This window comes from Myripristis murdjan, chromosome 13, assembly GCF_902150065.1.
Source record: "Myripristis murdjan chromosome 13, fMyrMur1.1, whole genome shotgun sequence".
Lineage (NCBI taxonomy): Eukaryota > Metazoa > Chordata > Actinopteri > Holocentriformes > Holocentridae > Myripristis > Myripristis murdjan.
The window spans coordinates 41,979,110-42,005,032 of NC_043992.1; the positions used below are offsets into that span (position 1 = coordinate 41,979,110).

Genomic DNA, 25,923 nt, shown 5'->3' on the forward strand with positions numbered 1-25,923 from the left:
CATAAACTACCTCACCCTGAAGAAAACTACTTCAAAAACTACTGCACCCTGACATAAACTACTGCATAAACTACTGCGCCCTGAAGCAGACTACTGCATAAACTACTGCACCCTGACATAAACTACTGCATAAACTCCTACACCCTGAAGCACATTACTGCATAAACTACTGCACCCTGACATAAACTACTGCATAAACTACTAAACCCTGACATAAACTACTGCATAAACTACTAAACCCTGACATAAACTACTGCATAAACTACTAAACCCTGACATAAACTACTGCATAAACTACTGCACCCTGACATAAACTACTGCCCCTGTCATAAACTACTGCATAAACTACTGCACCCTGACATAAAGTACTGCATAAACTACTGCACCATGACACAAACTTCTGCCCCCTGTCATAAACCACTGCATAAACTACTGCACCCTGACACAAACTACTGCATAAACTGCTTCACCCTGAAGCAAACTACTGCGTAAAATACTGCACCCTGACATAAACTACTGCACCCTGAAGCAAACTACTGCATGAACTACTGCACCCTGAAGCAAACTACTGCATGAACTACTGCACCGTGACATAAACTACTGCATAAACTACCTCACCCTGAAGCAAACTACTTCAAAAACTACTGCACCCTGACATAAACTACTGCATAAACTACTGCATACATTACTGCACCCTGACATAAACTACTGCATTAATTACTGCACCCTGACATAAACTACTGCATAAACTACTGCACCCTGAAGCAGACGACTGCATAAACGACTGCACCCTGACATAAACTACTTCATAAACTACTGCACCCTGAAGCAACCTACTTCAAAAACTACTGCACCCTGACATAAACTACTGCATAAACTACTGCACCCTGACATAAACTACTGTATAAACTACTGCGCCCTGACATAAACTACTACATAAACTCCTACACCCTGAAGCACATTACTGCATAAACTACTGCACCCTGACATAAACTACTGCCCCGTCATAAACTACTGCATAAAGTACTGCACCCTGACATAAACTACTGCATAAACTACTGCACCCTCAAGCATACTACTGCATAAGCTACTGCACCCTGACATAAACTACTGCATAAACTACTGCACCCTGACATAAACTACTGTATAAACTACTGCGCCCTGACATAAACTACTACATAAACTCCTACACCCTGAAGCACATTACTGCATAAACTACTGCACCCTGACATAAACTACTGCCCCGTCATAAACTACTGCATAAACTACTGCACCCTGACATAAACTACTGCATAAACTACTGCACCCTCAAGCATACTACTGCATAAGCTACTGCACCCTGACATAAACTACTGCACCCGGAAGCAAACTACTGCATAAACTACTGCACCCTGACATAAACTACTGTATAAACTGCTGCACCCTGAAGCAAACTACTGCATAAACTACTGCACCCTGACACAAACTACTGCATAAACTACTGCACCCGGAAGCAAACTACTGCATAAACTACTGCACCCTGACACAAACTACTGCATAAACTGCTTCACCCTGAAGCAAACTACTGCGTAAAATACTGCACCCTGACATAAACTACTGCACCCTGAAGCAAACTACTGCATGAACTACTGCACCGTGACATAAACTACTGCATAAACTACCACACCCTGAAGCAAACTACTTCAAAAACTACTGCACCCTGACATAAACTACTGCATAAACTACTGCATACATTACTGCACCCTGACATAAACTACTGCATTAATTACTGCACCCTGACATAAACTACTGCATAAACTACTGCACCCTGAAGCAGACTACTGCATAAACGACTGCACCCTGACATAAACTACTTCATAAACTACTGCACCCTGAAGCAACCTACTTCAAAAACTACTGCACCCTGACATAAACTACTGCATAAACTACTGCACCCTGACATAAACTACTGCATAAACTACTGCACCCTGACATAAACTACTGTATAAACTACTGCGCCCTGACATAAACTACTACATAAACTCCTACACCCTGAAGCACATTACTGCATAAACTACTGCACCCTGACATAAACTACTGCATAAACTACAAAACCCTGACATAAACTACTGCATAAACTACTAAACCCTGACATAAACTACTGCACAAAGTATTGCACCTGGCATAAACTACTGCATAAACTGCTGCACCCTGACATAAACTACTGCATAAACTACTGCACCCTGAAATAAACTGCTGCACCCTGAAGCAAACTACTGCATAAACTACTGCACCCTGAAGCAAACTACTGCATAAAGCACTGCACCCTGACATAAACTACTGCATAAACTACTGCACCCTGAAATAAACTACTGCACCCTGAAGCAAACTACCGCATAAATTACTTCACCCTGAGATAAACTACTACATAACCTGCTGCACCCTGAAGCAAACTACTGCATAAAGTACTGCACCCTGACATAAACTACTGCATTAACTATTGCACCCTGACATAAACTACTGCATAAACTACTGCATACTGAAACAAACTACTGCATAAACTACTGCACCCTGAAACAAACTACTGCATAAACTACTTCACCCTGACATAACCTACTGCATAAAGTACTGCACCCTGACATAAACTACTGCATAAACTACTGCACCCTGAAGCAGACTACTGCATAAACTACTGCACCCTGAAGCAATCTACTGCATAAACTACTGCACCCTGACATAAACTACTGCATAAACTACTGCCCCCTGACATAAATTACTGCATAACTACTGCCCCCTGTCATAAACTACTGCATAACTACTGCCCCCTGTCATAAACTACTGCATAACTACTGCCCCCTGACATAATGCTGTGTGAAGTGCATGCCAAGGTGATGTGCACGCCCAGGTGACATGCACGCCCAGGTGACGTGCACGCTGAATGCTGAGGTGACGTGCACCCTACGGGGCATGCACGCTGCGGCCCGTGCATGTTGCGGTGCGTGCACGCTGAAGTGACGTGCACAGTGAGGTGATGTTCGCTCTGCAGGCTGTGCACGCTGAGGTGACATGCACGCTGCGGGCCGTGCACGCTGCGGGCCGTGCACGCTGCGGGCCGTGCACACTGAGGTGCCGTGCACGCTGCGGGCCGTGCACGCTGATGTGACGTGCACGCTGCGGGCCGTGCACGCTGCGGGCCGTGCACGCTGCGGGCCGTGCCGTCTCAGCAGGCCTGTGTTTGCCCACTGAGTTGTCCAGTCTGACTGGTTCCATGCGACGCTGGGAGGGAGGAGCTCTCTGGGCTCTTATCAGCTGCTGGCTCCAGTCTGGCAGCTTCAGTCCTCTGGTCCACACGCAGCGCCACGTCCTCAGGTGAGTCGTCTTTTAAACTGTCCACCACAGGAAACTTTCATCTTTATTAATCTCTATTATGCAAATGATGAGTAATCCTATGTGGCCGTTGTATTTAAGTTTTTAAGGAACTCAAGGAGCAAAAACAAAGCGGCTGGATGTGTTCGACCTCAGAGGTCTACAGTAACCCTTGTTTACTATACGAAGTGTATGAAATTCTTCTAATGTTTCTAAAAGGATTTATTTTGTGTTGTGGTGCTTAGTAATGAGTTTGTAGTGAACTTATTGCAAACCAGAGTATCTATCATATTCCTAATGGAGAGTATCCTTTAGATTTGGACGGTGTGTTGTAGGATCACTGCAGCAGGTTTTTGGCCTTTTTTTTGTTTTTTTTTTTGTTTTTTTTTGATAAAGTAGGAGGTTGTGTTGTGGAAATGAAACCTTTCCTTTTAACCACATGTGTTTTCAGAGGGGTAATAAGAAAGATAGATTGTGGGTTTTTTTTTCCTTGGAATTTGACTGAATGGCTTTTTCAAAACAAAATGAAAAATAAATCATGGTGCATGTTGTGCATTAAATGCTTGTGAATGCAGCCTCACACGTTCAGTTTAAACACAAGAAATCTCATGTTTAAATATATACTTTTAGTTGCCATGTATTTTTAAAAATAGTATTTTCAGGTAAATTCATTTGCTTTTTTTCCCAAATTTTTGACTAATGATCTGGTAATTTATTTATTTATTTATTTTGCTAATTTGCTAATTGCTTTATTTGCCTTGTTTTTGAAAGAAATTAGGCCTCAAAGTTAATCTAAGAGTGGACTGTGTGTGTGTGTGTGTGTGTGTGTGTGTGTGTGAGTGTGTGTGTGTGAGTGTGGGTCTGTTTTTGATGACCTGTAGGGACACGCACCAGACCCAGTAACTGGGGACGGCTTGTCCAACTGGGGACAAACGTCTGATCCCCAGTTGGACAGTATGGCTGGGCCGGCGTCTCAAGACAATGAATGTAAGTCTGTAATGTGTGTGTGTGTGTGTGTGTGTGTGTGTGTGTGTGTGTGTGTTGAGCAGGAAAGGGTGGAGGAGGTTGCTGAGGGAAGATGAGGACACAAGGAGGGAAGGAGGACCGTACCAATCTCATCGTCATGACAACCAACCCCGACCACAACTACGGAAGCATCAATGAGGTACCAGCACTGTGTGTGTGTGTGTGTGTGTGTGTGTGTGTGTGTGTGTGTGTGTGTGTATGTGTGTGTGTGTGTGTGTGTGTGTGTGTGTGTGTGTGAGTGAGAGAGAGAGAGAGAGAGAGAGAGTTCCTGTATGTAGCTGCAGAAACAGGAAGCAGGAAGTCTGAGATGGAGATCAGACTGGCACCATCCGGGGAGGGGTCCGGGGGGTCCGGGGGGGCCTGGGGGGCCATCAGGCCGGAGGTCCTCACAGGTGCCCCCCCGGACACAAGGAGGCCCAGCCCCCCCCCAGCAGCAGATATTTGACATGAAAACTGTATTTGTAAAATTATATGTTAAAACGTCAGATCAGTGACGCTAACTGTTGAGTTAAAATGCCGAGCAAATTCACCTGAATTCCTTCAGAAATATGGAAAAATATGTGACGAGCACCAGGACAACAACATGATGATATCAAGAAATAAGAAATGACAAGTAAACTTCCCATCAAATGTCAACAAAAACCAGTTCAAACATTTCAAACAGAGAGCAGAGCAGAATACACACACACACACACACACACACACACACACTCACACTCACACACACACACACACACACACACACACACACACACACACACACACACTCTCACTCACAGGAAACGCTGTGAAACACAGATTTGTGGGCGGGGGGTGTGTCCGCTCGGCGGGGTGGGAGGAGCCACGTCCCGTCTGAGTCCTCTCACGGGACCGTCCCGAACAGGAACACCTGTGCACCTGCCGGTCTGAGGCTCACAGCTGGACCAGCATCTGTCCTCGAAGAACTCAGAGAAGCAGGCAGATGCGGCGCGGACTGTCCCTTTAACCCGAGCCACCCCAACCCCTGAGTTTAACCTGTTGGCTAACGTTAGCTTGCTAGCTAGCGCTGCTAGCTAAGGTTTCCTAGCCCGGTGTGTCTGCGCACACGCCGACCGGGTCACATGACACACGTGTCACTGCCGTGTTCACATCCACATGGAAACACACAGGAAACAAAGTAACAGAAACAGGAAGTGAAGCAGCGTCAGAGCCCGTCTACGACGAGCCTCTCCACTCTCCATTGACCCCCACTGTATCAAACTTGGTTGCAGTTCCACCGTAATTCCACTGGGGGCGCTGGCGGGCGAGTGCAGAATGAATGGGGCTCTATGGAGCTAAACGGCTAAATTTGTCTCTTACTCCTGTTTATGGTTGAAAAATCACAAATCCTGTTGTAGTTTCTGAAAGTTCAATATGGATTATAGGTTAAAAGTGAAATTAGAGAACTTATATCCTTTCAGTTTCCTACAGTTTGGGCTGTTGTTGGCCATAACACGCTAGCATTTGCTAATGAATGCTGATTGGTCAGTGACGGACTTGCGGCTGTTTACGACGAGGGATCCCACCTGATGGCACCTGAAGACCAAGAGAAACGGGAAACACCACTCTTAAGGAGGACTTTTCCATCAAAGTTGATATTTGTGTGTACAGAGAATGTCTAATATAGCACAGACGGGCTCTCTGAGTGTCTCCGTCTGCTCTGTGGAGACAGGCTCTGGAAAGCAGCACCTCTCAATGTGTGACGTCATCACACTTTTTAGAACAGATAGGTGAACTTAAAAAATCCAATATTCAGCTGAGTGTATTTTTTTAGCCCCAACTTTTGAAAAGAGGATTCAAATTACTGGACAAAAAAATTATTTCTAGAGAAAAGTGGATTTTTAGGGGTGTGTCCCCATAGACTCCCATTCATTCTGCACTCGCCCGCCAGCGCCCTCACATGGACAGAGACGAGTTTCCGAGACCCGGAAGTCAGACGGGAGTGGCACCTCTTCCCGTGTTAGAGACTCTCTGGCGCCGCTCACGTCAACGTCTCATCAAGCTAACGTACAGTTAGCTCATGATTAGCTAACGAGCTAACACACATAACAAACATGCTCTTGGCCTGCTAGCTGCTAGCACACAGAGCTGTCCAGTCTGTGTGTGTGTGTGTGTGTGTGTGTGTGAGAGAGAGAGAGAGAGAGAGAGAGATCCTCTGCTAACAGAGGCCTGCTGCTATTTCCCAGAATCCTCCAGGGCCCCCGAGGGACCGAAATGTCTTCAGCGATGGAAAGACTCGAATCGGTGAGTTCTGCTGCCAGGCCGTGTCAGCATGTTGTGTGTGTTTACCTGCTGTGTGTGTGTGTGTGTGTGTGTGTGTGTGTTTATCTGCTGTGTCAATATACTCGTTTCTGTTTGGAGGAGTTTCAGTTTACTGTGCAAATCAACTCCAACTGACAAAAACCATCACAGTCCACTGAACACTGTATCTGCAGGCTGTGTGTGTGTGTGTGTGTGTGTGGGTGTGAGTGTGTGTGTGTGTGTGTGAGATAGATCTTTGAAGCCTCTGACTGTCAGATGGACATTAATTCAGTAATTCAAGTAGTTGTCGTTCCTCATCGACAAACAGACTCAGACTGTGAGTCTGAAGCAGCCGCCTCATAATGTTCAGAAACCACACAGCTGATGATTGGCTGTGGAAAGCAAAACATTTCCCCGCTTAGGGACTATTTTCCCTGGAGGAGGAGGAGGAGGAGGAGGAGGAGGAGGAGGGAGCGTTTCAGTGTGAAAAAGTCCTGAAAAGCCAACAGTGCTGCTGCTTTTAGGAAAACTCCTGTGGAGGACTTTATTGGGCTGATGGAAAACTGGAGTGAAGAAAGTGTGAAGGCTCTGAAAGTTCATGTTCATATCGTAGTGGAATGAATGGAGGAGAGGGAGGAGGAGTGATGTGGCAGCTCTGAAAGCCCACTGCTCGCTCTGGGAGGAGAGCAGAGGAACGTGAAGGAGAACCTGCAGAGGAACCGGGGCGGAGCTTTAACACGTTCCTCGTGTTGTTGGGGTTTGGAGGGGGTCCATGTTGGCTGGAGGGCGAGGAGGTTAACGTTCTCGGCAGAGGCTCTTCTTCTGTTTGTCCCGCAGGAGATCCTCCTGCCGGGACAGCTGCAGGGTTTCTGTAACGCTCTGTGCTGACTCAGCAGATTTCGTGTTGGTGTGGGAGAGTCGCTCGGACCAGAAGGACGAGGAGGGCGGAGCCAACGAGTCCCACAGGAAGTGGAGGGAGGCCTTCCTGTCCAAGCTGCGAGGTGCCGGCATTCTGCAGGAACTGGTGAGGAAAAGTAACGCACCCAAAGCACAGCGAGACCCTCGGTCCTGCGGCAGACTCCACCCCCCCGCAGCGGGTGGAGTCTGCCTGAACAGCCAATCAAACGACATTAACAATAATAAAGCCCGGCAGCACAGAGTGTGTCTGCGTGCAGAGGTCAGAGGTCACTCAGGATCTAGAGCCAGAAACTCCAGAGCTGCCCTCTGTTCTGGGCAACTTCCTGTTGACTTCTCTTATTGTTATTATTATGGTTATTACAGTGTGTGTGTGTGTGTGTGTGTGTGTGTGTGTGTGTGTGTGCGCGCGCAGGTGGAGGTTCATCAGGCCAAGAGGAACATCTGCTTTGTTCTCCTCAGCGCTCCGTGGAACGTCCTGTGTTACTACGCCGAGGAGATCAGCCTCAGAGTCCCACTGCAGGTACAACAGCCTCATCCTCATCATCCTCATTCTCACATCATCATTCACATCCTCATCATCCTCATCATCCTCACATCCTCATCCTCATCCTCACATCCTCATCATCCTCATCATCCTCACATCCTCATCCTCATCATCCTCATCCTCACATCCCCATCATCCTCATCCTCATCATCCTCACATCCTCCTCCTTATCATCCTCATCATCCTCACATCCTCATCATCCTCATCCTAATCCTCATCATCCTCATCATCCTCACATCATCATCATCCTCATCATCCTCACATCCTCATCCTCATCATCCTCATCATCCTCACATCCTCACATCCTCATCATCCTCACATCCTCATCCTCATCATCCTCACATCCTCATCATCCTCACATCCTCATCCTCATCATCCTCGGCTCAGGAATATTTGCTGCATGACCTCTGACCTCAGTGTTGGTTGCTTGTGTACCACACAGAGCAGGGGGATCATATTAAATATGATCCTGTGTTTAATGAGCAGTGTGTGTGTGTGTGTGTGTGTGTGTGTGTGTGTGTGTGTGTGTGGATCACGAGTTGTGCTTCTGCTTGTCAGTTTTTGTTAATTTGTTGGCCAAACGTTCCCTCACAGTTTCTGTCAGCAGACATTAGTTCTCTCTGGTTCTCTCTGGTTCTTGCTGGTTCTCTCTGGTTCTTGCTGGTTTTGCTGGTTTTGCTGGTTCTTGCTGGTTCTTGTTGGTTTTGCTGGTTCTCTCTGGTTCCCTCTGGTTTTCTCTGGTTCTTGCTGGTTTTGCTGGTTCTCTCTGGTTCTTGCTGGTTTTGCTGGTTCTTGCTGGTTCTTACAGACACACTGACGGTGTTCTCCTCAGGTGGTCAACTCACCAAACACCAACTGGTCGGAGCAGCTTCTGCAGAAACTGTCCATCCCCAACCCGCTGGCCCAGGACGTCCCCAACCCCCCGGCCGACTACTACACCTGCCAGTTCAGGAACACCAAGCTGGAGAGGTGGGCGGAGCCAGAGCACACCTCAGTCCTGTCACTCAGTCCAGCGCTCACACAGAGCCACACACAGATTTATAAAGCTGTGTTATAGACCTCAGTCTGTGTGCAACTGCTGGCACGTGCACGAGCCTCATGCACGCTCACACACTCAGCCGTAAACGGAGATGGCCACGCCCCTAATGAGCTCATTTGCATATAAACACCTGTTGCTGCTCGTTCCTGTTTTCAGACGCGGCGACTGAAAGCCCAGCGAGCTCAGCCTGTTCACAGCTCCTCATGATCAATATGACCTGATCACACAGGAGCCTCCTGATTAATCCACCCGTCAGTCACTTCAGGATCATGTGACACACACACACACTCACACACACTCACACACACTCACACGCACTCACAAATATAATAATAGTTTATACAGTAGATAAACAGGCGTGTTGAATGGAAGTGGACATGAAGCCTCTCAGTTCACTGCAGGGAGGGGCGCAGCTTCCTGTGTGTGTGTGTGTGTGTGTGTGTGTGTGTGTGTGTGTGTGTGTGTGTGTGTGTCTGGTTGGTGATTGGAGACCACGGCTTTAACTGACTGGAAGCTGTTAGGATGCAGAAACTGTGAGGATCATATAGGGTTGCAAAATTCAGGGATTTTTCAAAGTTGGAAACTTTCCATGGGAGTTAATGGGAATATATGGGAATTAACAGGAATTTACAGGAATAATCTGGAAGTTTGCAAAATTGCATGTTGGCTTATAAGCAGGAACTTAATATAGTTGAAGAAAAACCGTCTTGCAGCATAATCCTGGTTAAAACAACCAGATTTAATGCAAATTCAGTCAAATTTCCACATGACTCTGCCTGAGCCCACAGACGACACCCAGGCATGGAGGTCTTGATGATATGACTGGGGTAAATATATTTGACCTGTGGTATTAAAGTTTAACTGGAAAAAATAAGTCAAAATGAATGAATGAATGAATAAGTTTATTTTGATCTTAAATCATACAGGATTTTTTTTTTCACCATAACCATTACAAGGAAAAAAAAACAATACCTGGACCGAAAAGGCGTAGGCTGAAGCCGTAGCTTATGTTTACCTACCCTTTTAACTCAACTTAGATTACAAACAAACAATGACAAACAATAGGATAAACCAAACACAGGTGAAAGAAAGAGAGAATGAATTTGGTTGCTTCACTTTCTAGAAATAATAAATTAATATTTATACTAAAGTTCTATATTTATTAATTGTTTTATTTTTATACATTTTCTTGAATCTATAGATTGACCTGCACATTTTTAGGTCGTTATCACAACTATTCCATATTTCTCTTGCCTTGACCGATGTACATCTCCTTTTAATGTTTGTTCTTGCTGTGATAATTTTGAACATGGGTGTACCCCTTATATTATTATTATTATGACTCGGCTCATAATAATCAGATTTATTTATTATTCTCATAGCTCTCTTCTGTAGTATAAAAACAGGGTTTGTGTTTGTAGTATAAGCATTACCCCATACCTCCACACAGTAGGTAATATATGGAACTATGAGTGAGCAATATAGCAGATATAATGATTTATGGCTAAGAATATATTTAGTTTTATATAATATTGCAACAGTTTTAGACAATTTCAATTTTACATTATTTATATGTGATTTCCAGCATAGTTTGTCATCTATTATTATACCCAGAAATTTATTTTCATATACTCTTTCTATTCAACTAATTTTGATTGTTGCTTGATGGTTCATTTTTCCAGCGCCAAATATAATTAATTTTGTTTTGCTTAGATTTACTGATAGCTTATTTATATCAAACCATTTTTTTAGAATGGTCAGTTGCCCTTCTACTGCTTTCAGAAGCTGTTCCAAATTTTTACCGGTGCAGTACAGGTTTGTGTCATCAGCAAATAATACATATTTTAATATCTTGGACACTTTGCAAATATTGTTTATATATAATATAAATAGTTTAGGCCCTAGGACCGAACCTTGTGGAACACCATATGTGACTTTTTCTAACCCAGATTTTACATTATGTATTTGTGCGTATTGGTGTCTATCATTAAGGTAGCTTTTTATCCATGCATTTGCTATCCCTCTGATGCCATATCTCTCCAGTTTATTTAATAAATTGTGATCTATAGTGTCAAACGCCTTTTTCAAGTCGATGAACACTCCCACCGTGTTCTCCCCTTTTTCAGTAGCATCTGTGATGCCCTCCATTAATTCCATTACAGCCATCAAAGTGGACCTATTAGCTCGAAACCCATATAGTCCAGTAATTTTAGGCCAAAATTGGGGTCAACCTAGGACAAATTGCAAGAGAAGCAAACTCAACTGATTCTGTATCCTCAGTTTGTCCTGAGTGAGGGGAAAAAAAGTCCCAAGAAATCCCATTGGTGGAAAGTTTTGAAAATCACCTATTTATGACCACATATTACCAAAAAACACTGTTTTTAACACACAGGGGAAAGGGGTTCAACATTTTACTTTCAGATATCACTATAAAGCTATACTCTATATATACAGTAACCTTTTAATTCACTGTGATATAGTAACCTTTTAATTCAAGGTTACTGTATATATAGTAACCTTTTAATTCACTGTTTAAATGTCTCTTCTGGCATTTATTCCTTATATTCCTTATTAGCGCATATCACATCAGATAATGTGTGATATGCATGTGTAAACAGAATAATTCAAAGAACTTGTAATTGACTTTTTTTCTTGTCTTTGTGTGTGTAATCAACTTGTGAATTTTTATAGTGATATCTGAAAGTAAAATGTTGAACCCCTTTCCCCTGTGTGTTAAAAACAGTGTTTTTTGGTAATATGTGGTCATAAATAGGTGATTTTCAAAACTTTCCACCAATGGGATTTCTTGGGACTTTTTTCCCCTCACTCAGGACAAACTGAGGATACAGAATCAGTTGAGTTTGCTTCTCTTGCAATTTGTCCTAGTTTTTTTCATAAAATGACTGGACTAATATTGATGATTACTCAACAAATTGTGTTTTTCTATGAACTGATCTAATCTCTTCACAAACAATTTTTCAATTATTTTAGAGAATTGTGACAATAGTGAAATAGGCCTGTAGTTATTAAATTTATGTTTATCTCCGTTTTTGAAAATGGGTATTACCTTTGTGGTATTCAGTTTGCTTGGAAAGATTCTTGTCTGAAAAGATTGGTTACAAATGTGGGTCAGTGGTTTTACAGTTTGTTATTATTTTTTAAACTAGTGTCATGTCTATGTCGGTCCAGTCGGCTGACTTTTTGTCCTTGAACTGATGTACTATTTCAAGTATTTCATTTTCATTAGCACCACTAATAAAAATAGAGTCATAGTTTCGATCAATAATATTCTCTAACTCATCCTTATTTGTCGGTTCCATAATCTCATTGGCCAAATTGGATCCCACATTTGTAAAATATTTATTAAATTCATCAGCAATTTCCTTTGGTTTATTTATAGTTGTATTATCATTTGTGAAGTGGTTAGGAAGGTCCACTTTTCCAGTATTTTTTCTGATTGCACTGTTTATTACCTTCCATATGCCTTGAGTGTTACTCTTATGTTGTTCCAATAATTTGTGGTAATATTCCTTCTTCTGATATCTTATAATATTCAATAATTTATTTTTATATGTTTTGTATCTGATTTCAGTTTCTTTTGTCCTATTCTTTAAAAAGATTTTATATAATAGATTTTTCTTTTTACATGCATTTTCAATCCCTCTCGTTATCCATGGTTTATTTACATTATTGTGCTTGGTGGTTTGTTTTCTTATGGGACAATTTTTATCATAGTGTTAGAATGGATGTACTAGAATGGATAGAAAGGCATCGTAAGCTTTGTTGGTGTCTTCATTTGCATAGACCTCGTGCCAATTCTGGTTGCTTACGTCCACGTCGAGGGCTGCAATGGCTTCCGGTGTTTTTAATCTAGTAAAATTGTAAATATTTTGTTTTGGTTCCTTTTTAGTTTTGAAGAAGTTATGAAAAATAGCAAAATGTGTTTAGTAGCTATTTCAGAGGCTTTCTATCAGCCAGCGTGCTCCACTGTGATGCTGCTTCTTCTGCCTTCTGCTGACCAGTTTTCACAGAAATACAGTTTTCATATAAGAATGCAGGTTACAGTTTGATTTAGCTGCTGACTGAGGAGTGTTCATCTGTTCATTGAGCCTGTTTCTATTCATTTATCCTCCATCAATCTTGAAGGACTGAGAAAAAAAATCTACTCAAAATAAGTCAAAGTCAAAAATGTCATTAGCTTGCACGCATGTCTGCTTATGACAAAACAAAATTTCCAAAATTCCTCAGCTGAACTTCCCATGGAAGGTTTCTGGAACATTTGAAAAGAAAGAAAGAAAGAAAGAAAGAAAGAAAGAAAGAAAGAAAGAATGTAAGAAAATGACCAGAAAATGAGCACAAAACCCCAGAAATGTAAAAAAAAAACAAAAAACTTGAAAATTATCAAAGCAAATAAATCAACAAATGAATAAGTGACAAAGGTCAAAGGTCACATCAGTGATCAGTGCTGCTTGTGAAAAACATGTGTTGCCTTTCTCCAGCCGCTGCTCCCTGAGAACCTTTGAGAACCCCTGATCCAGCCAGTTAGAACGCCAAGAACCTTTAATCAGCAACGAGTGAACCGTTCTTCACAGCCACAACTTGCACTTTTCACACCGAGGAACCTTTTACTGAGAGAACCGCAGCACCTTTACTGAAAGAACATGAAGGAATGCAGGATTTCATTCATTCATTCATTCATTCATTCATTCCTTTGTGTTGCTAAAATGTATTTATTCAGTTGCTGTTTTTCTGGTGGTTTTACGTGCAGCTGGCAGTGTTCCGGTTCTCTTTGGTCTCTCTGACCCGCTGGGAGAGGAAAGACGTGCCTCTCTTGGGTTTGAAAGAGTTAACCTCTGCAGCTGATCTGGGTTCAGTCCTGACTCACTCAGCTGGAGGTGTGTATTCATGTTAATGAGGCAGGAACGCTGCGGTCAGGGCAGATTACAGACCAGTTGATAAATGGCTTTCATGCATAAATTTGCTAAATTTTATTTGCAAGAAGGAGCTGAGAGGCGTTTCTCCACAGCGCTGATAACTCTGGTTTCACCGACGACTTTTCAGTTTGAAAGCCATAAAACACAAAACCCTCGACGAGCCGTTGGTTTTAGCCTCCGTTTGGCCTGAACACACATGGCACTCCTCAGCCACCTCAGCCCTGAAAATCTACCTGAAGTGAAGTTGAGAATCAAGGCGGGGCACCTCAAAGTGTCCTGACCCGTGCACACATCCCTTGATTCTTTCGCCAAATGATACCTGGACCTTGACTTTCAAGTGAAGTTCAAGCTGCATTTTAAAGAACAAATCCAAGCTTTTATTTTGATACGTAAGAAGAAAATACTGGTGATTTTCTCAGCCCACACAGCAGACTCAGGAGGCTCAGCTGTTTTATAGGAAAGGATGAAAACTGGATTCTCAGTTTGAGAACTGGGATCCTGGGATATTAGTGAAGTGCTGCTGTTGCTGGAGTTTCTCTCGGTAAACACACGCTGTGTTTAAACTGTGCAGGGATGGTCTCTTGTTTGAGGAAGTGTGTGTGTGTGTGTGTGTGTGTGTGTGTGTGTTTGCACTGGGGGGCGGGGCTGCCTTCAGGATTCGTCTGGTCACCACCACATCCTGAAGGGGGGGGGGGGGGGGGGGGGGGGGGGATCTCAGACCAGCCAGGAAGCTGTGCCTCCAGCAATCACAACATGCTTCCTCCTCATTACCCAGAATGCCACAGTGCTGCGTGCTGGATCCACTGAGCTGTGATGAAAGTTCAACACTTCACAGCAGAGGTGTGCTGATCAGTAAATCTCCTGATCTTTATTCTGAAAACCTTTCTTCCGAGACACAGCACCAGCAGACTGAACTGTTAGCTCGTAGCATTAGCACATTAGCTTGGCACGTTAGCCAGTAACAGACTGTGGATCCAGTCCCAGCCGCTTTCAGCCGCTTTCAGCCGCTTTCAGCCGTTTATGACGTTTCATTTTCAACGGTCGCGGTTACAAGTTTAATGATGTTCAGACACACCTCTTTGAGAAGATAAGCACAAAGCTTTATGAAAATAAACCTGCTGCAGTCTGACCTCAGGTCAGTCTGTCCGCCGCTCACGGCCCGGACGCCAGAGGACCTCCCCAGGACATCACTATTGACCGATGATCACGGTCTCTATAATCTTTAATGCAGTGGCTCCGTCAGCCGTTAGCAAACAGCCGTTAGTTTATTATCACATTAAACTCAGTGTTGTAGTTTATTATCACATTAAACTCAGCGTGTTGTAGTTTATTATCAGATTAAACTCAGTGTTGTAGTTTATTATCACATTAAACTCAGCGTGTTGTAGTTTATTATCACATTAAACTCAGTGTTGTAGTTTATTATCACATTAAACTCAGTGTTGTAGTTTATTATCACATTAAACTCAGTGTTGTAGTTTATTATCACATTAAACTCAGGATGCTGTTAAGTGCCTCAGCTCAGGTTCTCTGGTTCCTGTTCGGTACCACAGGAACGTGCACATCACCTGTATGACAGGTACTTCTGCTCGGCGTCAGCCACCACATAAACTTCCTGTTTGCGTCTAACACAACAGCAATGGCTGCGTTTTTCACCCGCTCCCTCCTTGATGTGCCAAAGATATGATGTTAACCGGATCATCCAGGCCAATTCAGACACACCTAACGCAAGAAAGGACAAAGGATTTACACTCTACCTGTCCAGTTATATCCACAGCTGTGAAGCAAAGGTTAAAGTTAGGAGTCTCTTACGTTAGCCTCTAGTCTAGCGTACACGTTAGCGGGTCGTAGCTAACGTTAGCGTTCACTGTCATCAGTTGCACTAATCATCCTTATTACTGTTGTATTTTTGTTCGGTGTCTGTCTGATATAATGTATAAGCCTAATGTAATGTTAACCACAGTTTAAGGGATTAGGATCAGATGAGTGACAGCCAGCCTCCTCCTGTGAGGGAAAGTCCTCATACAGGTTCAGTCCAAGTTCCTGAGAAAACAAGTCACTCAAATCAAGTTTTTGTGAGACATACCACTGTGATAAACGTATGCTCGGCTTACGATCGACTCAACTACTCTTTATTTTGTTCTGTGTGTTGGGCTAGTGTACGGAAGCAAGTCGCACGTCAGCTGATGAATGTCTCACAGAAACTGGATTGTGGACGCTTGTCTGAAACTGTGATCGGCATTACATTTGGGTTAAATACGTTACATCATTGGACAAAATCCAACAGAAATATCATCAGTGCAACTGTTGACACTGAAGGTTAACGTTGTCAGCTACTCGCTGACATGTACGCTAGACTGGAGCCTAACGTAAAACACTTAACGTTAACCTTCCCTTCATAGTTATGGACATAATTTGACTAGTAGAGTGTAAATCCTTTGTCCTTTCTCTTGCTGGCTGTGTCTGAATTAGCCTGGATGATATTTTAGGAGGGAGCGGGTGAAAAACGCAGCCATTGCTGTTGTGTTAGACGCAAACAGGAAGTTTATGTGGAGCGGAAGTACCTGTCATACAGGTGATTCCTGCGTGAGGTGATTCCACCTTTTCCGAAGCAGATCCTCCTGCTTCAGGAATGTCCTGGAGGCGAGACTGAATACAGAGACCAAATGAAATCCCAGCGCTGAGATAATGACATCTTGTGGACGAGCTGTGGGCTAAGCTAACCTGAGCTCTGCTGCCTGTCCTCAGGTTCCTGGGCAGCAACGACAGAGACACTTTCTTCAAAACCACTCAGAGACACCAGGTGGTGAGTTGGACAAACATCTGCAGACATCGACTCTGACAAACTAACAGCACCACTGAAATGTTTGTGACAGCCTTTCACTGATCTGACCTTTAAATATATCATTTTAATAATTACAAATCCAGTTTTCTTCAACTTCAAAATACATCATGCGTCCCTATCTTCCTACCCAACTATACAGACCCAGTCTCTGGTCATGTGTTTTTCTAATGTTTGACCAGTGCTCCTGTAATTTCTTGCTAATTAACCCTAACCCACATTTTTGAAAGAAATCAACAAACTGAATCAACTCTGGTTTCAAAGAGTTCATAAAGACTGAAGCCCAGGAACGTCTGTTTCCTCTTGTCTTTACGTTTTAACCGGCTGCTGAGGCCCAAATCTGACCTGAGCTCACATTTTACCTCCAAGTGTGGATGTGAGTCGGAGCTGCAGTCTGGTCCAGGTTTCAGACGAGGCGTGAAAAGATGTGAACGTGACTCACGGCATGTCGTCGTCACGTGACGCCGTGTCTGTCTGTGAGCTAACGCTGCAGCGCAACTCAGACAAACTACACTTCCCACACCGGAAACCCAGCATTACGCAAATAATATGAACAACAATGGCGGAAGGCAGCCAGCATGACCCAATTAAGTCAGAATTACAATCAATCAATCAATCAAAACTTTATTTATAGAGCACTTTTCATACATGAAATGTAGCACAAAGTGCTTTACATGCCACACAATGCCACATTTATGTTTTTTGTGTTTTTATTTATTATTTTATTGTTTAAAGTTGATCATAGCTGTAAATGTTGTCAATAAATAGATTGACTACAGCATGAAATGCCATGTTTGGGTTCATATTCAGCTAAGGTGGGCGTGGCGTGCAGGCCAGTTGCTAGGAATTCTGGGCCCCCTGAAAGAGTATCGGTGTGGGCCCCTCCACCCCATTCAGTGGCACTTTTTTAACTGTGTGGGCCGTGGGCTGCGGCTCTGACGGCGTGACCCACGGACTGTTTCTTTCACTCTAACTGACTCCAGAAGAGCCAGGAAAGCTGATCGGCCTGCAGGCCATGTGTTGTTTATGTTCTGTGGCCTTCAGTGAGGGGGTTTCTGTTGTTTGAATGAAGGCAGTGCATCCCTCCAGATACACTGCTCCATATGGTTTGAATTAAAATTCCACTAGAACACAAAGTAATCTAAAAGGGATGGGGAGAGCATCAAATCTAATTCTAAAGAATAACCCCACCAAGGGGGAAAAAAACTGAGCGGGATGGGACGGGAGTGTCACCCTCTGGGGCTCTAGTTTCCCGGTGCAGTGCAGGGTGACGCAGTGAGGCAAACCCCCTGCAGAGCTAGTCTCGAGCAGCACAACCCGAGGGGCGCTCAGTTTGGTATTCTGGCAGACGGAGGTGCGCTGAGGTGGGAGTGCCGTTGCAGCAGGGGGAGGTGTTGACAGATTCAGCTTGGCGCAGTGACATTTTCGTGCCTAAAAGCTTCGCCGAGGTGCGCCCAAAGCTCGCCATCTGAAACCAGGTCTACTTTCAGCGCAAGGCGGAGCGGGGCCGGTGTAGTGGAAGTTTGGCTGACAGGCGGGCAGTGCGCACATCAGCAAAACTTCACAATCAGCACAAACGGTGCCAATCTCCTCTGATCTGACGTCAGATGTGACGGGACAGTCGATGTGGAGATAAATGTATGTGCTGATTGAGACAGTAGCATTGAATAGTGGTTTTTGTGGGTATTTATTGTTTTGTTACTGTGCCTGACAGTCTGGAAGCCTGCCTGTGAGGTTTTGGTGACGTGTGCCCGCCGCTCTCCTGGGCTCCGCTCCGCCTGCAGCAGTCGACCTCCATGTCAGCTGTGTAAACTTTCATTACGCCTTCACGCAGCGCATTTTAAAGGCGAGGACAGGGGCTCATCTGATTGGTTTAAAGTGAATCGGCTGTGTCAAACCCACTCCACGCCTTCTCTCCTCCCTCCGCCGGTAGGAGGGACGGAGGAGTCCTTGCACCAAACTAGCACGCCGCCCCCGCCTCGCCCGGCCTGTGAAAATAGAGCCCCTAGTGTTGACTTCAGGGCGGCATGTTGAGCAGAGGACAGGAGCCTCTGGACGTGCGTGTTGACGTGCGTGTTGGTGCGTTCCACCTGGGATCCACCAATCAGAGCAGCGGGCCTCAGGTAGACGTGACGCAGAGACCCCGTCACCCCAAACAGCAGCCAGCAGAGCAGGCTCTGTTTCCTCTGAGGGGAAGAGTGTAGAGCCGGCTCAGGGCGGAGGGATACCGTAGCCGTGATGCGTCAGCGTGCGCAGAGCCGGCTCGGGGCGGAGGGATACCGTAGCCGTGATGCGTCAGCGTGAGCAGAGCCGGCTCAGGGCGGAGGGATACCGTAGCCGTGATGCGTCAGCGTGAGCAGAGCCGGCTCGGGGCGGAGGGATACCGTAGCCGTGATGCGTGATGTGTCCTGTCCCTTCAGCTGTATGAGATCCTGGCCAGGACGCCGTACGGCTCCGTGAGCAGAGGCGAGGTGGGGATCGACCGCCTGCTGACCGAGAGCGTCTTTACTGCTGCCTACCCGCTGCATGAGGTGAGGACCTGCCTGTCTGTCTGCCCGTCTGTCTGTCTGTCTGCCTGTCTACCCGTCTGTCTGTCTGCCTGTCTGCCTGCCCGTCTGTCTGTCTGTCTACCCGTCTGTCTGTCTGCCTGCCCGTCTGTCTGTCTGTCTACCCGTCTGTCTGTCTGCCTGTCTGCCTGCCCGTCTGTCTGTCTGCCTGCCCGTCTGTCTGTCTGCCTGTTTGTCTGCCTGCCCATCTGTCTGTCTGCCTGCCCGTCTGTCTGTCTGCCTGCCTGTCTGTCTGTCTGTCTGCCTGCCCGTCTGTCTGTCTGCCTGTCTGCCTGCCCGTCTGTCTGTCTGCCTGCCCGTCTGTCTGTCTGCCTGTTTGTCTGCCTGCCCATCTGTCTGTCTGCCTGCCCGTCTGTCTGTCTGCCTGCCTGTCTGTCTGTCTGCCTGCCTGTCTGTCTGTCTGTCTGCCTGCCCGTCTGTCTGTCTGCCTGTCTGCCTGCCCGCCTGTCTGTCTGTCTGCCTGCCCGCCTGTCTGTCTGCCTGCCCACCTGTCTGTCTGCCTGCCCGCCTGTCTGTCTGTCTGTCTCTCTGCCTGCCTGTCTGTCTGCCTGTCTGTCTGTCTGTCTGTCTGTCTGTCTCTCTGCCTGCCTGTCTGTCTGTCTCTCTGCCTGCCTGTCTGTCTGCCTGTCTGTCTGTATTTTCCTCTGTTCATGTTGTTCCTTCGTCGTAGATACACTACACTGATTGATGTGATGTTTTCATTTTTATTTATTTTTGCACATGCATGGCACACTCTTATCTGGTGTGTGTGTGTGTGTGTGTGTGTGTGTGTGTGTGTGGTTTACATCTGAGTTAATGTGATGGTTTTGATGTGATGCTGCCTCATCCCGCTGGTCTGAGTTCACCTGGTCTCTGCCCCTCCCACCTCTTCCAGACCTACCTGTGTCTCTGCAGCGTCCATTCAGCTGTCCACCTGTCTGTCTACCTGTCTGTGTGCAGGGTCCGTTCCAGCTGCCCGTCTCCCCCTCCTGTCCCCAGTCTCTGTCTGTCCGACAGATCCTGTATGGGTACTGGGCTCAGTGGTCCTGCTGGAGGCGCTACCAGCCTCTGGACCACATCAGAGAATACTACGGCGAGAAGATCGCGCTGTACTTCGCCTGGCTGGGTACACGAATACTCCTCATACTGCTACTACGACCGACTACACCACACACCACTGCCAAGTACTCACTGTACTTTACCCGGCTGGGTATACTGACATTAATACTACAAGAACGATTACTAATACTGATGATGATATTTATTCAACAACGATAACTACAGTACTGCTCTCACTACAACCTCCTCTCCTGAGCTACCACAACTACTACTGTCAGTTTCTGACTGTGGGTTTCCATAGTAACTATTTTCTGACTGTAGGTTTCCATAGTAACTGTTTTCTGACTGTAGGTTTCCATAGTAACTGTTTCTGACTGTAGGTTTCTATAGTAACTGTTTTCTGACTGTAGGTTTCCATAGTAACTGTTTTCTGACTGTAGGTTTCCATAGTAACTGTTTTCTGACTTCAGGTTTCCATAGTAACTGTTTTCTGACTTCAGGTTTCCATAGTAACTGTTTTCTGACTGTAGGTTTCTATACTGGCTGGTTGTTACCATCCTCTGTCGTCGGGACGGTGATTTTCCTGTTTGGATTCTGGCTCGTTGCCACTGATGTACCAGCGTAAGTACACACACTGTGTGTGTGTGTGTGTGTGTGTGTGTGTGTGTGCTCATATACAACATTGCCATAATCACCAATCAACCCCCAGGCACAATGATGATAATGATGATGATAATGACGAGGGTGTGTGTGTGTGCGTGTGTGTGTGTGTGTGTGTGTGTGTGTGTGTGTAGCAGCGAGCTGTGTGACAGTGGAGGAACCTTCACCATGTGTCCTCTCTGTAACATCTGCTCACACTGGAACCTGTCCAGCATCTGTATCATCTACAAGGTACCTGTCTGTCTGCCTGTCTGTCATCCTGTCCATCTGATCACCCGTCTGTCTGTCTGTCTGTCTGCTTGTATAACCACCTGCCTGTCTGTCTGCAGGCAGGCTTGCTGTTTGATAATGGAGGGACGGTGTTCTTCAGTGTGTTCATGTCTCTGTGGGCCGTCACCTTCCTGGAGTACTGGAAGAGGACGTGCTCGGCGCTCGCTCACCGCTGGGACTGCTCCGAGTTCGAGGAGATCGAGGTCAGACGTCTAGACAGAAAACTCCCACCAGTACAAACACACTGCACAGCTGCTCAGTTACAGGGACGTGAGGAAGTGGAATTAGTTACTTCCATGTCTGGTATGAGTCACCACATCACACATGTTAGGGCTCCTGAGTGACCTCTGACCCTCCGCCCTCCCCCCAGGAGCGTCCTCGGCCAGAGTTCACCGCCATGGCACCGATGACCATGAGGAACCCGGTGACCGGCGCTGAGGAACCCTACTTCCCCGAGAAGCAAAGGTTCAGCAGGATCCTGACCGGCTGCATGGTCATCATCGTCATGGTGAGTCCGCTGCTTCGGCTCAAACTTCAACCATCAACCATCAACTTCAAGATCAGAATAGTGTTGCTAACCGGCGGCCGTTTGACCGCTTGTTGACCTTTGAACTTTAACCGATAAATCTTGTCGGTTCATTTTAAGGCCGAACGCGTCGTCGCCGACACAGATGCACACGTCAGATTGTAAATACCGTAACGTCCGTAAAGTTTGCTCTATCGAGAAAATTCCAGCTGTTCCTGAAAGCTGAGAAGTTGCTCATGAACCCACATGCAGTTTAATACGGTAACCATGGCGACGGGACGCTTTGACGGGCTTGGATTATGTCAGGGGTCACCAATCATGTGCCATGGAGGGCTGAGAGGCTGCAGGTTTTCATTCCAACCAAGACCTCCACCAGGTGACTTCACTGATTAGCTCCTCCTTTCTGATACAAGGTGAGGTGATCACCATAGGCCATGTGCAATATTTGACTTGGGGATGAAAGGTGTTCCATATTATCTTCTGTCTGAACTGGTTTGGGGCCTGAGGGGAGATCCGTGATACAGAACAGACACGGTCGCATTTTTGACCGTCTGTAAACTTTACAGACGGTCAAATAATATTCTCGGTTAACAGAAATAAACCGATTAATGAGGCCCGGTGGTCGACCAAGAAAATTTGGTCGCCCTAGATCAGAACTTGCTGGGGAACCTGACTGAGGCCAGCGGCACAGTCAGAAACAGGTCTGTGTCGGTCCATGCCGAGCTGGGCTGTTTTTGAGATTCCTGAAGACGTGTCACTTCCCCTCCAAGGAGCCCCTTCAGCTCTGACCCCTTGTGAGACGTCTGTCCAGGTCCTGGTTCTCCACAGAGATGAATCGAGGCCAATCCGAACTGGTCCGAAGTGCAGAGGCCTGGATGAGGAGTGACACGTCACGCTGTGCTTTCATGTTGACACGTGTCGGTAAGGTGAGCTTCCTGTCCGCAGGTTGCCGTGGTGCTGATTTTCGTCATCGCCGTCATCCTGTACCGCTCCATCCTCAGCATCGTCATCTACAAGACGGCCGAGCACGACTTCTTCATGTTCTCTGTGAGCTCCGCACCAACACATCTGTCCAGATTTTCAATCATAAAAATGTTTTATTTCATTATTTCTGTATCTGTGTTGTGTGTGTGTGTGTGTGTGTGTGTGTGTGTGTGTGTGTGTCAGGCTGGGCAGATTGCCAGTCTCACCGGCTCCATGTTGAACCTGCTGGTCATCCTCATGCTGTCCCGGGTTTACATCTCTCTGGCTCACATGCTGACCCGCTGGGGTGAGTCCCACCTCCCTCCTCACCCTCCTCCTGTCCACACACACAGACATATCTATAATAAAGGCCAGATGTCTCATAGATATCTATAATAAAGGCCAGATGTCTCATAGATATCTATAATAAAGGCCAGATGTCTCTTAGATATCTATAATAAAGGCCAGATGTCTCTTAGATATCTATAATAAAGGCCAGATGTCTTACAGCGGAGTCTCTCACGTCATCACTGGCGGCCATCTTGCCACAGGTGAGCTCTCTACCTGAGGGAAGGTGAGCGATCTGCACAAACGTTAATCCTCTTATCTCGCTGAAATCTGACGGATTTACAAACGGTTTGGTTTCTTACAAACATTATTAACGTGGCTACAGCTCTGGATGGAAGTGTAACATAATTATTAATTAAGTGCAGTTTTATAACTACACCTCTGACGTTTATAACAAACCAAACCGTTTGAAAATCGGTAGAAAAGTGAGCAAGTTCTGGTTATTAAAAAGTTCATGCACCACTACTACAATGTTATGGGTGAGCCAGCTGACTGTGGCAAGATGGCCGCCATGTGCAGACGTGCGACTCCATTGGCCGGCAGCGTGGACGAGACATCGAGCCTTTATTATAGATATCTATGCACATGCCCACTGAGCTCAGAGCTCAGAGGTCAGAGGTCAGAGGTCAGAGGTCCGTTATTTATTGTCTTGCACCATCGTTGCTGTTGAAATGGAAACAGGTGCGCTGGCCTGCAGGTGTATTTTTGTCTCCTCTGCTGTGAAGAAACACTTTGACAGTGTCCTCATCTTCTGCCAGCTGGTTACCATGGAGATGATAGCTTGTGCCACAGACCACGCCCCCAGGAAGTGCACTGGGCTTTGAAGCCAGTCTGACACAGCAGCCAAACTGTGTGGTTGCAGCTTCGTCACGTGACGCCCGGCGGCCCAGACAGACTCGGGGTCAGCGAACGCGTCTCAGTGCCGATGCGTTCGCTGACCTTCTGAAAATCGTTCCATGATAAAAGCTGAAATCTTCAGCAGCAGCTCAATGCAGAGTTATTGATTATTTTATAATCCAGGTGGGCTGAGCGAGTGCACCGCTACCTGTGTCTGTACTCAGAGCGGGCGGGGCCTAAACCGTGAGTGGGCGTGGTTTGACCAGAAATGGGCGTAACTTAAACAGGAAGTGGGTGGTGTTTGGTCGGAAATGGGCGGGGCTTAAACCAGTATGTTACTTTAAGCCTGAAATTGATACGGGTTGATCAGAAGTTGCTATATTTCTTGTTTATTATCAAACTGTTTCCAGAACAGCCTCAGAAGCTTCAGATCAAAGGAAACAAACTGTTCACAGAACAAGTTTTTATAAACACACAACATGAATTAATTTAATTTAATTTTTAATTTTCTAATTTTTTTATGATCAAACTGTGATTTTTTGTTTTATTTATTTATTTATTTATTTATTTTTTTTTTACTACATAACGTTTTTGTTGGGGAGAGTGTTTTAATTTTTATTTCCACACAAAGTTAAACATAATGTTGATTATGGTGTGTGTGTGTGTGTGTGTGTGTGTGTGTGTGTGTGTGTGTTTGCTGTTCTCATCAGAAATGCATCGGACGCAGACGAAATATGAAGACATGTTCATCCTCAAAGTCTTCATCTTCCAGTTTGTCAACTTCTACTCGTCTCCGGTCTACGTCGCCTTCTTCAAGGGCAGGTGAGCAGCTGCAGGCTTTTATTTTGAAAGGTGTCATCTCACTTTATTTTGATTTTATCTTTCATTATTGTGAAGAGTAATTTGTGGTAATTGTCTTGTCTTCATAAATAGTTTCATTTCAGTTAATTTTCTAGTATTTCTTTTAGCTGATTTTCAGATTTCTTAATTCATTTTTGGGTATTTTTTTCTTCTTTTACTATTTTTTTGCCAATCATCCATGCCAATCATTTGCTCATCACCTTCTTTTCAGATGTTTTTGAAATAAATCCAGTGAATTTTCTCAGATTTGAAAGGCTGCAGTAGTTACACTGGTATTTATTTTATTTTGAATACGTTGCGCTGCGCTCGCTGCAGCAGCAGTGAGGATCCTGTGCTCGTCCTCAGAGGAGTCACATGATGTCGCCGTGACTCGTCCTGTCAGCCCCTGCTGTCCCACACACCTGGGACACCTGAGCGTCCTGATGAGAGCGTGGCAGGGGGCGTGGCAGGGGGCGTGGCCATCTGACAGGACATGTCACGATGACGTCATGAAGTCAAATCAAGAAGTCTGTCGTTATGTTGGGATATATACAGAATATCCTGACATGCATTATAGATTATAGATTATTTCAGGATATTCTGTAAGAATATACTGACATAATCCATAATCTGTGATTTAATAAAGATGCTGGGATTATGTGTGTCTCCCAGGTTTGTCGGTTACCCGGGAAACTACAACAGCCTGTTTGGAATACGCAACGAAGACGTGAGTCACACACACCTTCAGCCTGCCTGCTGTCAAAACACAGTGTACAGCCGTGTTCACGTGTGTGTGTGTGTGTGTGTGTGTGTGTGTGTCAGTGTGGCTCAGGCGGCTGTCTGATTGAACTGGCCCAGGAGCTGCTGATCATCATGGTGGGGAAACAGCTGATAAACAACGCGCAGGAATTTGTCCTCCCGTAACTACACACACACACACACACACACACACACACACACACACACA

The 25,923-nt window shown here is 45.5% G+C and overlaps 1 protein-coding gene across 1 annotated transcript in view; it reads left to right on the forward strand.

Annotated features, from left to right (window-relative positions):
- The first annotated feature begins 3,334 nt into the window (after positions 1-3,334).
- The window catches only part of ano7 (anoctamin 7), a 31,983-nt gene continuing 9,394 nt past the window's right edge, over positions 3,335-25,923 (forward strand). The window contains exons 1-18 of the mRNA XM_030066540.1: positions 3,335-3,348; positions 4,395-4,510; positions 6,576-6,633; positions 7,527-7,654; positions 7,961-8,068; positions 8,925-9,061; positions 16,814-16,871; positions 19,328-19,438; positions 20,414-20,579; positions 21,043-21,133; positions 21,307-21,403; positions 21,502-21,645; positions 21,813-21,950; positions 22,914-23,015; positions 23,136-23,238; positions 24,827-24,938; positions 25,629-25,683; positions 25,779-25,876. Of these exons, the coding sequence (XP_029922400.1) occupies positions 4,424-4,510; positions 6,576-6,633; positions 7,527-7,654; positions 7,961-8,068; positions 8,925-9,061; positions 16,814-16,871; positions 19,328-19,438; positions 20,414-20,579; positions 21,043-21,133; positions 21,307-21,403; positions 21,502-21,645; positions 21,813-21,950; positions 22,914-23,015; positions 23,136-23,238; positions 24,827-24,938; positions 25,629-25,683; positions 25,779-25,876 (1,793 nt within the window). The 5' untranslated portion in view covers positions 3,335-3,348; positions 4,395-4,423. The remainder of the gene's footprint in view (positions 3,349-4,394; positions 4,511-6,575; positions 6,634-7,526; positions 7,655-7,960; positions 8,069-8,924; positions 9,062-16,813; positions 16,872-19,327; positions 19,439-20,413; positions 20,580-21,042; positions 21,134-21,306; positions 21,404-21,501; positions 21,646-21,812; positions 21,951-22,913; positions 23,016-23,135; positions 23,239-24,826; positions 24,939-25,628; positions 25,684-25,778; positions 25,877-25,923) is intronic.